Genomic DNA, 12,823 nt, shown 5'->3' with positions numbered 1-12,823 from the left:
AAATTTCAAAGAGCTGTAGCCAGCAAAACTACTTTACTATTTTTAAGTCAATAAAAACAAATCTCTCAAGAAAGTAACCTCCTTCACAGTACTATGCAGACACACATGCATAAAAGGTAACTGATTAGCAACTGAAGATACATAAAAGTAGAACGAACTATAAATATATGTGTGACCTCAATCATCTTCCATTTACACGGTTTCACTCTTCAGGCTCAAAGAAGTGTAAAAATGTGCCTGCAAATTTCTAAAAGGTTCTGGGAAACAGAACTGAAATACAAACCATCAGCCTGCAAGGAGAATATCAGCCACATGGAGTCCAACATTTTTACTGTATCACACCACCTTCACATCTGAACAACTTCTAAAGTTGTTTCCACATGCCAATTCTTTTAGGGAGAGATGTATTTCTGCAGAAAAGTAAATAATAAAAAAAGGACCAGAGAAGAGCCCTACTCAAAAATCACCAAAAAAGGGCATGACAGAGACCGAGATCCTCAATTCTCAGCACTTCATCTGCATGGCTAACCTTCCTTCCAAGCACAGGTTGCCGATTTTGGCCATGCATGACCTTGCTGCTCAGACAGACTTCCTCAGCACTGTGAGCACAAAACCTCATCCATCTGGCATCTTTATGAAGGACTGTTGCTGGTTGATTAAATACCCTCTTGGAGAAGCACAATCACTGTAAATTGTACCGGGGAAGCATACCACCACATCAGAGCCAAATAATCTCCGAATAAAAACGCTGAAGCTCCACTCACATGGAGTTTTATTAAGCAGCATCTTTGTCAGTACTATTACAAGAACTGTAATTGGAGTGATAGATTACACTGTGCAATGACAGACTGAGAAATCGAATTAAAGGGAAGCTTTACATCCTGCTGTCTACACACAGAGTGGCCACTTTCCCCATACTTTAGGCCACCTCTCTTCCTGGCCAGTATCTGGGGGCAGACTAATACGACCACATCAGCATGGCTCTACACCTGACCTAGCAAGCCTTGCCAAACTCAACCTGCATCTGCTCCCATCTTTTCTACTGCACACATGAGAGGAAGGACATTCATATCCATGTGTGCGGAAAGCCCCAGGAATACATCAAGAGTTCAAGGGGTGTAAAAAATATGACCTGATCTGAATTGAAATCTACTTTCTGCAACTTTTTAAAAGCCTGTGACACACAAAAGAGCTCTTCCCTTCCTGTCTTCCCCTCATCCTGGCTCTTGGGCATTAACTCACAGCCACTTTACAGAGCAGATAAAAGCCGGCTGGACTCACTTCAGGTTCCATCAGTCCCAATCAAAGCTTGACCTTCGTATTGACTATTAAGCAACAAATAGTGCTCGTTTCCTATATTTATATATGCTCTTTAGAGACTAGCAATAAAAGCACTTTCAAAAGCTGCAGAAGTGTAAGCATGAATCATCACCATCACTGGGAATTTCACCCAAATTAAGAATGATCAGTCTCAAGAGTGATCAGCAAATATTCCTCCAACAAAACATCCAACATGCATGAGGTCAGCATAAGTCCCTGATGAATAAAATCTGAGAGTCAGATGCCAGAAACCTGACATTTAACCATTCCTCTGCTGCTAACTGCCTCTTCTGTAGCTTGCTTATCTGATCAAGCTGGAAGTTTTCTTCACAATTTCCTAATTTGAAAACAATACCTACAGAGTGTTTTAATTTTTCTGAACAAGCTAACTCTGCCTTTGAGCACTCAGAATATGAGAAAATAAGCAGCTACCTCCTGTGGAGCAGAGATGTTCTAGTTTTAGACCCTGGTGGGCAAGAACTTAATTCTCATGTTGAGCACTGTCTGAATCCCACAGACTGCTCCACCTCACCAAACCTAACTGCAAACGTACATTATGGTTGATCTGGATATGCATTGGTCTGCTCCGCTCCTGCGCTGCTTCTTGCTGGTGAGCCCATTGAGAAGACAGAGAAAACAGACAAATGGTCTAGGTGAAGGCAGCACACTTATCAGTCCTGCAAGATAAATTACTTATAGGATTTACTACAATCACAGTAATAAACACGGTCTGCTTGCGGCATGTAATTTTGTTGTTAAAACCCGTGAGTGGCTGAAGGCTCAAGTCATCAGGCAACGTGTCTTGAAATCAGAAAGGGAAGCAACTCTCTTTAAAAGTGGATTCTTGCAAAACGCAAGCAAGCCCACAAGAGGATGTCAGTGCTTGGGTCCTCCTCCTGAGGAGATTTTGCAGTTCTAGCTTACAGTTTTACAGCATCATCAACCAATCTCACTATTCCACTTTGTTATGAGTAACAACTGGCATTACAACTAGAATATTGGAGGAAAACTTCTATTATCCTCTTTTTAACTCCCTCTGTGCTCCGCAAGGCATTCTGTGTTTCACTAGTGTCGTAGTTTCCCTTGCAAACTGTTTCTTTTGTTTTCTCCATCCTTCCACGGAGACTGACGGATTTAAGATGGTAAGAGCAAGCAGCAAGTCTGCCTGCCACACCAGCAAAGGGTCAGCTGGGCGAAGGCTGAGCCAACACACAAGACAAGACAATACCCCAAATACTGCTGGAGGCAGGGAAAAACCCTTCTTTTCCCAAAATAATCTCTGACATGTGAATTGGAGGTGACTTCATTATCAGCGATAGATTCAGAGGCTTAGACCAACTCATAGTTGTGTCCTCCAGGGACCCACACGTCACCTCCACACCAGCTGCCAGAACTCCTGGTTCCTGGCCTCAAGGAAGAGTCTCACATCTTGTCTTCAGATGAATCCCGCACAGTACCCCACAGGTCATGGCAGCCACTTCCAAAGCCCAGCTCCTCCCCATTTTCTCATATTCCCTGGTTAAAGACAGCCAGAGTTTCTTCATCAGGGCCAATGTCCTTCCCCTTCAGGGAAATCTCTTCTGGTAAATGTTTCAAGACAAAACAAGATTAAAGATGCTACACCAAGATTAAAATGGCTAGATCCAAACCAGAACATACTTCAAGCTTCCTGCTTTGGCCCACTGAGGGGCTGGTTGGTTGGGCAACACCCAAGGCTATTTTGAGTCTTTTCTTCACATACGCAAAAAACTACATTTCAAGTTACCAATGGGTCTCTTAAAATAAAGTAAGTACAATATTGCTTTCTGCTGTTTTAGCCAAAATACATGAAGCAGCTTTTAATTCCCCCTGTAACTGCTGCTAAGATGAAAAAAATCCCATATGAATTTAGGAACCAACAGGAAGAAATCTCAAGTCAGAAAGGTGACCATCTCTCTTAATGAAATAATTTGAAAAATGTTCCTGGAACATTTGGAGATCTTATTATCAGTTATAAACACCATAATACCAGAAACAGCTTGTAAATCAGAGTGAATTCAGCCAGATGATTAGTGGGCAGGTAAAACTAACCTAGGTCTAAAAATTAAAGGGTACGGCTTGGCCAGACAACATACAGCAAAAATGAGATATTATTTAACTTTCTACAAGTTTTCGTAAAAATACTATATAGATATAAATATCAGAAAGGGAGAAGAGGTCTCTGGGCTGGTGAAAAGATATTAGGAGGAAAAAGAATCATTTCTGTGACTCAATGCAGGTGTAACACTTATTTTTTTCCTCCCACCCCTCCCCTTTTTTTTTTTAACCTACTCTCCTTTAGTAAGATATTTTTATTCATTTTCAGCTGGCTGATTTCTTTTAACTTACTTTTCACTGAAAAAAGAGTTTTAGCTGGTTACCTCTTTGCCTCCTGGAGCTTTCTGGGGAGTCAACACCAATGCTGAGTTCAAAGGGTAACTGTGAAATAATTATCAGTCATCCCACTCACATTTAATATACGCTGGATCAAACACGCTATAGGTTATGCAGTCATCTCCACACATGTTACCGTCTTAAATTATTAAGTCTTTGTTTGTATAAGCTATGTTTGCAAATACTATGAAGCTTCAGAATCATGATGGCATCCTTGATGACTTATGGCTACATTATGACGCTGCACTGGCAGCAGCACACTGCAGAGCCAAGGACTGGTATAGAGGATCCAATGTCCAAACCATACAAGTTTCAGAAGCTTACTCTCAAGCTGACTTGGTCCTGAGGCTCAGATACTCTCCAGACACTGGGGAGCACCACGAGCACATCCCCTGGTTCAGGATCACCTGAACAAACGCTGCCTCCCCCGTGCTCCAGGACTGCCCCGAGACATGAACCAAGGCACACAAACGGGGAACACTGGGAGATTTCCTTCAAAAGTGCACTGCTGATCTGAACCAAGATGCTACTGCAGATGCTTCCTTATGCACTTTTATGAAAATCATGAAACTTTAATTATCGGTCCTGAAAAATCAGCAGAAAAGCCCACCACAGAAATCACTATAATTTTTTCTGCCGATAAATTGCTGTTAAATACTATAACACTGTACAATTTTTACTTCACAGTTATCAAAGCAATCCAAGAACTTGATTTGTATTTACACCACACAATTATTCAAAGTTAACGAGAATGGTACTAAGTTACATTTAAGCAGTAATTACGAAGGCCTCAATCCAACAAAGCTCTAAAGTCTTAGCTTATCTTCAGGTCAACAAGCATTTGTTTTCAATTAGGCTATTCATAGACTTCACATCAAGCGTATGCACGGATAACGGCGCAGCCTCCAGATCCATACTGTGCAAACAAACCTGTAACATCACCTGCAAAGAACACTTACCTCCTAGATGTATATATGCATTGATACTTTATTATTGAATTATATCTTAAAATAGTAAAAAATATTTTAAAGTATTCTCAGGTGCACAATTTCCCCTTTGCTTCAATACACAGCAATCAAAGAGCAGTGGTTTTGCAACAGTGGTAATGGTCATTGGAGATGGCTGGCCACCCTGCTTTTTCCTCTGCATAGCTGCTGACCTGAATTTAAGACACCACCCGCTGCCGGCAAGAAAAGGGACTGATACCCAATTGACACAAACCATAATGTGTTTGTAACTACTAGTTAATGGTAGACTGACAAGCATAATCACAGGAAGTAATAAAAGTTTCGTGGAGCTCGCATGCGACCTGACTGTCACTGGTCTCTTGTGTCTAAATACGAAGGGGGCAATTGCCCTATTGAAAGAAGATGCTCCAACTCATTTGATGCATGATAACTAGTTTCCCAGTGAAATCACTATCACTATTCATACATGATACAAACTGTATTTGCTTCTGTGTAACTGTTTTAGCCAACATGTCCTTACCTTTAAAAGCTGTAGTATTACTACAATAGCTGAATGCACTAATACCTACTGTTGAGTGGGTATAAGAGTATTTACAAAGACAGACATTACACCTCCCCCAAAAAATAAAATCCCAAACAACCTCTTCTACTCTAAACTGTTACGATTTAAAAAACAGGCATAAAAAGAAACTTAATTTCACGGCCAATACTGAAGGAATCAAAGTGAACCGTGGGATAAAAGAACATCGCAGTGTATCCCATAAGCAATACACTTCCCAACCCATCCTTGCAGCGCTAGCTGCCGTTCTCACCAGGACCAGAAAAAGCAAGCCTGCTCTGACTGGCAATTCCCACATAACTTCATCAACAGCAATAAAATTATTCATTATTTACATGAGTGTAAACGAGAGCAGCATCAGACCTCGCATGCTAGCGTTTATTTATGACTTCAGGAGAGGAGACAGCTGGTTGCTTTTATGCGGCTTTTTTTTTTTTTTTTTCTGCCCGAGCAACCGAGAAAATGCTCCTAATAAGGCTGGTAGAAAGGAAGTCGCTTCTCAGCAGCACAATCTCCAGTGAAGGAAATAATTAAATACGGTGTTATTATCTCAAATGCAGCGGTAGCGGTGCCGGAACCAGTTACCGAGAGCACTTCTGGTGCCGGGGGCTCGCCCCGCCACTCTGCCTGCGAGCCTGGGGACCGGGCTCCCAGGGCTCCCCTAAAGCGCATCCTCACGCGGGAGCGTTCCGGCTCCTCGCGGGGGGAGGCTGCACCGGCACGGCTTGCGCGGGCTGCAGCCCAGCCTCCCCGCGCTCTTGTTATTAATATTAAAATAAACGTATTTTCGTGTCACCTCCAGCAAAGCGCGAAACTCCGGCAGCGGGAAGCGGAGGGAAGCCCCCGGGCGCGGCGGGGCGCGGGGTCCCCGCCGCGGCAGGACGGACACCGGCCTCCCCCAGACCCGCCGCTCACCCTTGTGCGCGCCGGCGGGCGGGCGGACAAACGGACGCACCCGCCCGCCCGTCCCCCGGCACACGTGGGCGCACAGTCGCCCGCGGCCCCGCCGGCCGAGCCCCGCGGCCGCGGCGAGCCCCTTCCCGCCCCGGCACTCACCGCGTAGCGCAGCGCCGGCCTCTCGCTGAACACCGAGTCCCCCATGGGCGCGGGCGGGCGGAGGGGCCGCTCCCTCCACACGGCGCGGCGGCGGCGCTGGGCGCTGCTCTGCCCTCAGACGGCGGCGGCGGGGGGCTCTCGCCCGGCAGCCTCCGGGCCCCAGCGCCCCTCCTCGCAACTTCTGCCTCCAGCCCGTCACCTCCCCTCCGCGGCAGCCCGCAGCCCCTCGGCGGAGCCGGGCGGCGGCAGCAGGAGCAGGAGGTGGCGGCGGCGGTGGAGGAGGCGCCGCCGCTCCCCCGCGCCGCTGGAGGGGCGGCGGTTTCAGTCCTCCCGCCCAGCGCCGGTGACACCCCGCGGCGCGGCCGCTCTCCCGCCCGGCCGCCTCCCCCCGCGGCGCTCAGCCCGGCCGCACCTGCGAGGTGGCGGGGGGAGCCCTCCGGCGGCTCTGTGCCCAGCTGGGGCCGTCCCGCGCGGCCCCCCAGGCCCGCGGGCCAGGCGCCCCGCGGCCCCCCAGGGCCCCCGCCCTTCCCTCCCGGGCGGCCCCGTCCCTCATCCCCCGGGCAAAGCACCCGGGCGGCCCCTCGCAGCACCTGGAGCTCGGCGGGGCAGCCCCGGCCCCTCCTCGCTCCTGCAAGCGAGGACCTAAAGGTTAAGGAGAGAGGGGCAAATAAAGCTAACTTTCTACTGCAGGTTTTTATCATGCGTGATTTGGGAGGACTGGCTCACGATTGCTGAACACGTAGGCTTTGAAAAATGAAACCCTATTTCACGGCCTAGTCGTTATTTTATGAATGCGTATTTACACAAACGGTAGAAGATGAAACCAATTCTGAAGGAAAATTGCATTCTGCTGTGTTATAATTAGTAGTGACTTCTGTGTGACTTGCCTAGGGAGAGTGGCAACTCCTCCAATGGAAGTGTTTATACATAAACCTCCCTCTGCTAGGCATGACCTCAGCAGAGTGAGGCTAGGGACAGGTTAGATGATTTCCTGACCCACCTTCCATCTTTTTAATCTTTTTTTCAGTTACTCTCAGTCGTTCTCTGAGGAAGTGGCCTTATTCTAGTGCTGCATGACGTATAGGAAATTAATGAGTTTTACTATTTCTGACCTACAGTCTAGGCAAACCTGTTACCAGCACATTGGATTATCTCTAAACAAAGGTAACATAGTTCTTTTCTTCCGGGGAAAAATAAAAGGTATTTTAGGAAAAAAATATAAAACAACTCAAAATACATCCTAGAAAGATAAATCAGTTGAGCCAAAGTTTTTATATGCTCTGATGATGATGTACTGTACCCAACAAACTTCCAGTTATGGATCTTCCATGGATCCTAATTGCTATTGCAGAGGAAATCATCTTTAAGAGTTCCCATGGACAGGGAGGTAATTTTCAATTAACTTTGCGTGGACAAAGAATACAATATCTGCATTTACCCATAAAGTCCATTTTTGTCTCTTGGGTGAACAATCTGTTCTAGTCCCCTTCCTGGAAAACGAGGCAGGGTAGATACTTTAGCAGTTGCAGAGCATATATTGGAAAGCAGTACCCAACAGAAAGAAATTTTACGTATCAAACATTTCAAACCATCAGGACCTTCAAGCAGGCAGGCAAGACAAAACAAAACAAAAAGGATCCGAGTGCCTGATTTTCCCTTCTGGTTCTGCTTTTTATTTATGTCCAGGAGATATTTCAACCTGAGAACTCTCCATATGCTCTGACTTCAAACGTTGTTTTTCCTCTGCTCTGCAGGTATAGGATTTGACCACAGAAAGCAACAGCAATCAGGTGAACAAGATTGGGAAGAGGTGTATAGTATTTCTAACCCTCAAGCTCTATAGCATCACCGCCTTCTTTTTAGCTGTATCTTCTGAAAAGGATCAATGCAAAAGGAAATGCTAAACACCAGAAAAGGCTAGGATTAAAACATGGGGGGGGGGGGGGTATGTTTCAATAAACACCCCAAAGTGAAAAGAATAGTACAGAGGAGACCAGAAACCCCCAGCTGGAAGGTACAGAAGAAAAAGACTAGTGAAAGGAAAGATGCGAAACTTGGAGGAAACAGACTAGTTTAGGAAAAGGGAAAAAACCATAAAGCCAGGAAAGTGAAGAATACCCCAGAGGGAGAAGCCAGAGAGGGGAAGGACTTAAAGGTGAAGTTTTGCAGGTTGAACTCATCTGACCTAGCAATTCATTGCCACCAGAAAGGAGAGTTGGGCTCCCACAACCCTCTTCATCCTCCGCTCCCAGCCGCACGTTGCCACCGCCTCCCTTCCCTCTGCCTCCGTGCTTGTCACAAACCCATACAGCAAATGGAGCACGCAGTTGTCTTCCCGTTTTGCAGGCTGAATCAGCTCCCTGAGGGAGGAGATGAGTGCCAGAGCTGGCACAAAGGAAAGAGGGAGGTTGTCTAGTTGGGAGCGGCATACTGGGGGCAGAAGAGGAGCGTGCATGGAAGTACCTTTGCAATAGTGACAGGTGCTTACATTGGTGCAGCTAAGATTAAAAATAAAGAATATGCAAACAGGAAAATGTCATAGAACTTTTCCTGGTGACAAGGAAAGAGTTATGGGCAAAAACTTACGGTTTTGGGGGGTGTCAACCCAGAAAAATGCAAGTTTACTAAATGCACTTTTTTTTCTGTCCACACAATTCTTTTCATTTATAAAATCTTAAATGATTTGGTAAGTTGCAGCTATCTGAAATTTCATAGTACAGTTCAAGATTTTTGTGTACCTAGTAACAAAGTTTAAAAGTAACTGCTAATTACAGAAGGTGTTTTCAAAGGCCGGACCTTAAAACAAAAGCTTCCTGGATTTTAAAAGCAAGTTATTGTGGCTGTGACTAGAAAGCTCGCTTATACTGTATTTATGGTGGCCAAGGAGTCTATGTGACTTCAAATTGCACAGGATTTGGAGCACACCCCTGGTCTGCAATGAGCAGTAACCGACTCAGTTGTACTACTCAGTCACTCGCAATCATCCGTCCCTCTTTTAAGCCACTTAGCATCTGGGGTTAACATACGGATCTTTCACGGCAGTTCTGACTATCTTTTCAGGTTCCTTCCTTATTCACATTCATTTATGATTCCTCCCAAATTTTCTTCCTCCTTTATTTACATGATAATAGGCACCCAAGGAATGCATGCAGCTCACTTTGGGAAGTGTGAACCTTCCAGGTCAGCTTCTCTTAACATGTAATACAAAGCACAACAGTTAATTTCCTGCATATCACTCCAAGGCTACTCAATCAAGAAAAAAACAATATAAACTGGAAAATTTTCAGTAATTAATTTTAAATAATTTCTGGTTTATGAGGTACGGCTTCCTTGCATTTTTTTTTAATGCTTTCCATGATTCGCATTGTGATTGATGCTCATACTGCTTTAAGAGGCTGTAATGCATGCTTTACACCTGCAAATGTAGATTACAGTAAAACCTTCACTCCTTCTGTCCTATTTATCATTTGATGTTGACAACAGCAAAGAAGAATGAACAATGTTTCAGCTAAAATTTAGTTGCTTTCAACACAGCAGCTGGAAAATGAGTAGGTAATTGAATTTTACTGTGTTGATCATTAATGAGGCCAGATTTTGTTTTTCCCATGTTATTCTATGAACCAAGTGCTTTCTCAGCACTAACTGCTCTTAAACAAAGGAAACTAGCTATAGAGTTGCAGATAGCACACAGTTATGAAACTGGGGAGAAGTGACTTCTCCACTTCTCTGCCATGACTCCTGGAACTAGTGACTCAAGCTGTCTGATCTCACATTGGATGAGGTAGGAAAAAGTTTCCAAATCCACCCTGTTATGGGAGGGAAGACAGCTTAATCCTTATGGCAGTAATAGATTTGTCTCACCTAAATGTAAACATCTACAACCTGCACCTTGGCTTACCAGTCTAGGCTCCCCTAGTCTGTAGGAAGAAACAGACACATCTGGTGGGCAATTTATGTCATTCCAAGTCGACATCTAAAATAGGTCACATAAATTGAAGTGCCTACTTCACTCCCCTGGGAGTCCATGACAATTAGTTCAGATGTCTGCCCTTCAGGCATCTGCAGCTAAGTGAGAGGAAGCCCACCTGGGAGCGGAGCTATGGGATCAGCCTTTAAATCTCACTTCGACTTTCAGAAAAGTCCTTAATAGTCTCAGTGTCTTGATTCTTTTCATTCCAGAACACAAGGGCTACCGTACTTATTGGGTGACAAAACAGTCAACATCTTCAGGTGAAAAAGCTTCAAGCAAGCATGAAGGTCTTGTTTTGTTTGACCTTTCTAACAGCACATGAAGGCAGCTTCCACACAGAGCTAACTCCAAATCTGGAAAAGACTTGCCTCTGTGGCTGCTGAACCAGGGCCAAGAGTGATACTGGCAGCACACTTCTTCCTCGGGGAATTAGCACTTTTCTTATTCTGGCCAAATGTTCATTCGGTCATTGCAAGTTACAGTTTAAGTCTATTTCCCAAAAAGAAGAGAGAGAAAAGATGACAGACAAGTAAATTAAATGCATAAATCTCTACAAACAAAAACTAGAAACTAAGGAATCAGAATGTAGGGATAATACACTGCAAAAATCCTTTGTTCCAAGCTAACAACTTTTTTCTTTTTTTTGAAGTATTTATTTGCTACCTATCAAAATATGTTGATAGCTTCTCACCAGTTTGTAACAGAACTAAGGGAAACAGTACTTAATGCCCATGAAGAATGAAGTGCCATCTCACTCGTGGAGATGCTTTTTCACAACAGTGATATAAATCTCCTTAGACAAAATAAATCCTATTTACAAAGAAATCGATCGCTGTAATTTCCTAGATGTCTGAAACCCCTTTATACAAGATCTAAGGCACTAGAAGAGCATGACACTGTTACAGCTCTCGAGGAGCACAGCTGCCCAAGTGTTGCTCACACCGGTGGAGGGGAAGTTAGCGCTTTATTCCTCAGGAGCAGATACAAAGCAGCCTGTGTTCCCCAGACACAAACACCCATCTTGTACTTGCACCAGGTGGTGCAAGCTGAGAGGAACTGAACCCTGTGCACACCCACCTAACGCTCCTGCACTGCCCAACTCTGTGAAGCCTGAGAGGGCAAACTGGACTCCGGATTACTAACTCAAACCTGTAAACTGTGCTGTGCGAAGGGGCTGGAGGAACCGTTTTTCTTAGCAATGGCATCAGTAAGCATCTTCAGGAAGGTCCTCCCCTCCACTCTTCCCCAGGCCCTCCGCTTGTGGTCAGCCCCTGCTGCCTGATGGGGCACCGCCTGGGAAGGAGCAGCAGCAATGCAAGAGTAGCCCCAGGGGAAGGCAAGACTCAAGACAATGGGCCCCGGGGCCAAAACCAGCTCTTCTGGTAAGCACTCCCTATAAGAAATGGACAACTCACACAGCAATCACAAGTGAAATCTTTTCCCTAATGAAAGTGTGTTAGCACTGGTGTGTCACCAGAATTTCACTTGGGTATTTCATTCTAGTTACCACATTCATAATTTTTTCATCCAATAAATCACTACACTGTTTAATTTCTAGGCCACTGTATATATACTGTATAATTTATAGGCCAGTGATGTTCTGTATGTGATTGTGCACATTACTGCACTATCAGTTATCAGCAGCCTGGCAAAGAAATCTAATCTAAAAGACTTGTATTTTAGAAGAAGGTTAAACTACTTTGCATCCCTTATGTTTGTACATTGGTCTCTATCTCCAGCATCAGTGAAAATTCACTAGAATATCTTTAAACTAAAACTCCAAACTACTAACACGTAAATCAAAAATATGACCCTATCACATAGCATAAAGTAGTTTTTCAACAAAAATTAGCATTTACCCTGTGGGTCACTAGAATTCATTCAGGTTTTAAAGCTGCAGAAGAAACCACCTATTCTGCCATCTTTTTCTCTCCTCAAAGGCTGCAATTTAAACAAACGGGATAGCTCACTGCTTCATGTGAAGAAAAATGACAGAGTTTCAGGCATAATTTTTTTTTTTTTTTATGCTTGGTTTTCCTTGCTGACAGGACAAGCTAAAAAGGCAGACAGTAATAAGAGGGAAAAAATTAAGCGGAGGAAAAAGAAGGAAAAAAAAAATGGAAGCAAACGTAACTTCCAGGTTTAGAGTTTCAAAACAGCTTAAGGGGCTCGAGCATACAAGCCAAAAACCTCAGTGAAGTCTCATCTTTGTAAATGATATACATCTGGGAAAGCAACAATTCACTGGAAGATTTTTCTAATTCCTAAAAGTGGGTAGATCTCCATGTATTTCTTTCCTTGTTTATCTCCTTGCAACTCACGTTCACTGTAACTGCATTACTGGGCTGAGCTCTCACTAGCAATTATCCTTCTCCCTAAAATGTCTTCCAAGAACTGGAGAGGGAGAAAAGCACAATTTTCTTTCATTACATATGACTTTTACAGAAATTGCAGCTATATAAAAAAAAATCAAAAAACACTAACTTGAAACAAATCAGCTACAGATACATGATTTGCTCACTGACTACAGAGAGGAAG

The 12,823-nt window shown here is 44.3% G+C and overlaps 1 protein-coding gene across 3 annotated transcripts in view; it reads right to left on the bottom strand.

Moving 5' to 3' along the window:
- The window catches only part of ARHGAP6 (Rho GTPase activating protein 6), a 332,594-nt gene that overhangs the window by 160,234 nt on the left and 159,537 nt on the right, over positions 1 to 12,823 (bottom strand). The window contains exon 1 of one of the 3 annotated variants that reach the window (XM_074858818.1): positions 6,316 to 6,488. The exons of the other annotated variants lie outside the window; for them this stretch is intronic. Within the exon in view, the coding sequence (XP_074714919.1) occupies positions 6,316 to 6,360 (45 nt within the window). The 5' untranslated portion in view covers positions 6,361 to 6,488. Of the gene's footprint in view, positions 1 to 6,315; positions 6,489 to 12,823 lie in introns of those variants that run through there. 3 annotated transcript variants of the gene reach the window in all.

This window comes from Strix uralensis, chromosome 2 (genome assembly GCF_047716275.1).
Source record: "Strix uralensis isolate ZFMK-TIS-50842 chromosome 2, bStrUra1, whole genome shotgun sequence".
In the NCBI taxonomy this organism is placed as follows: domain Eukaryota; kingdom Metazoa; phylum Chordata; class Aves; order Strigiformes; family Strigidae; genus Strix; species Strix uralensis.
Note: the sequence above shows the minus strand (reverse complement) of the source record. Positions and strands in the feature narration are given on the sequence as shown.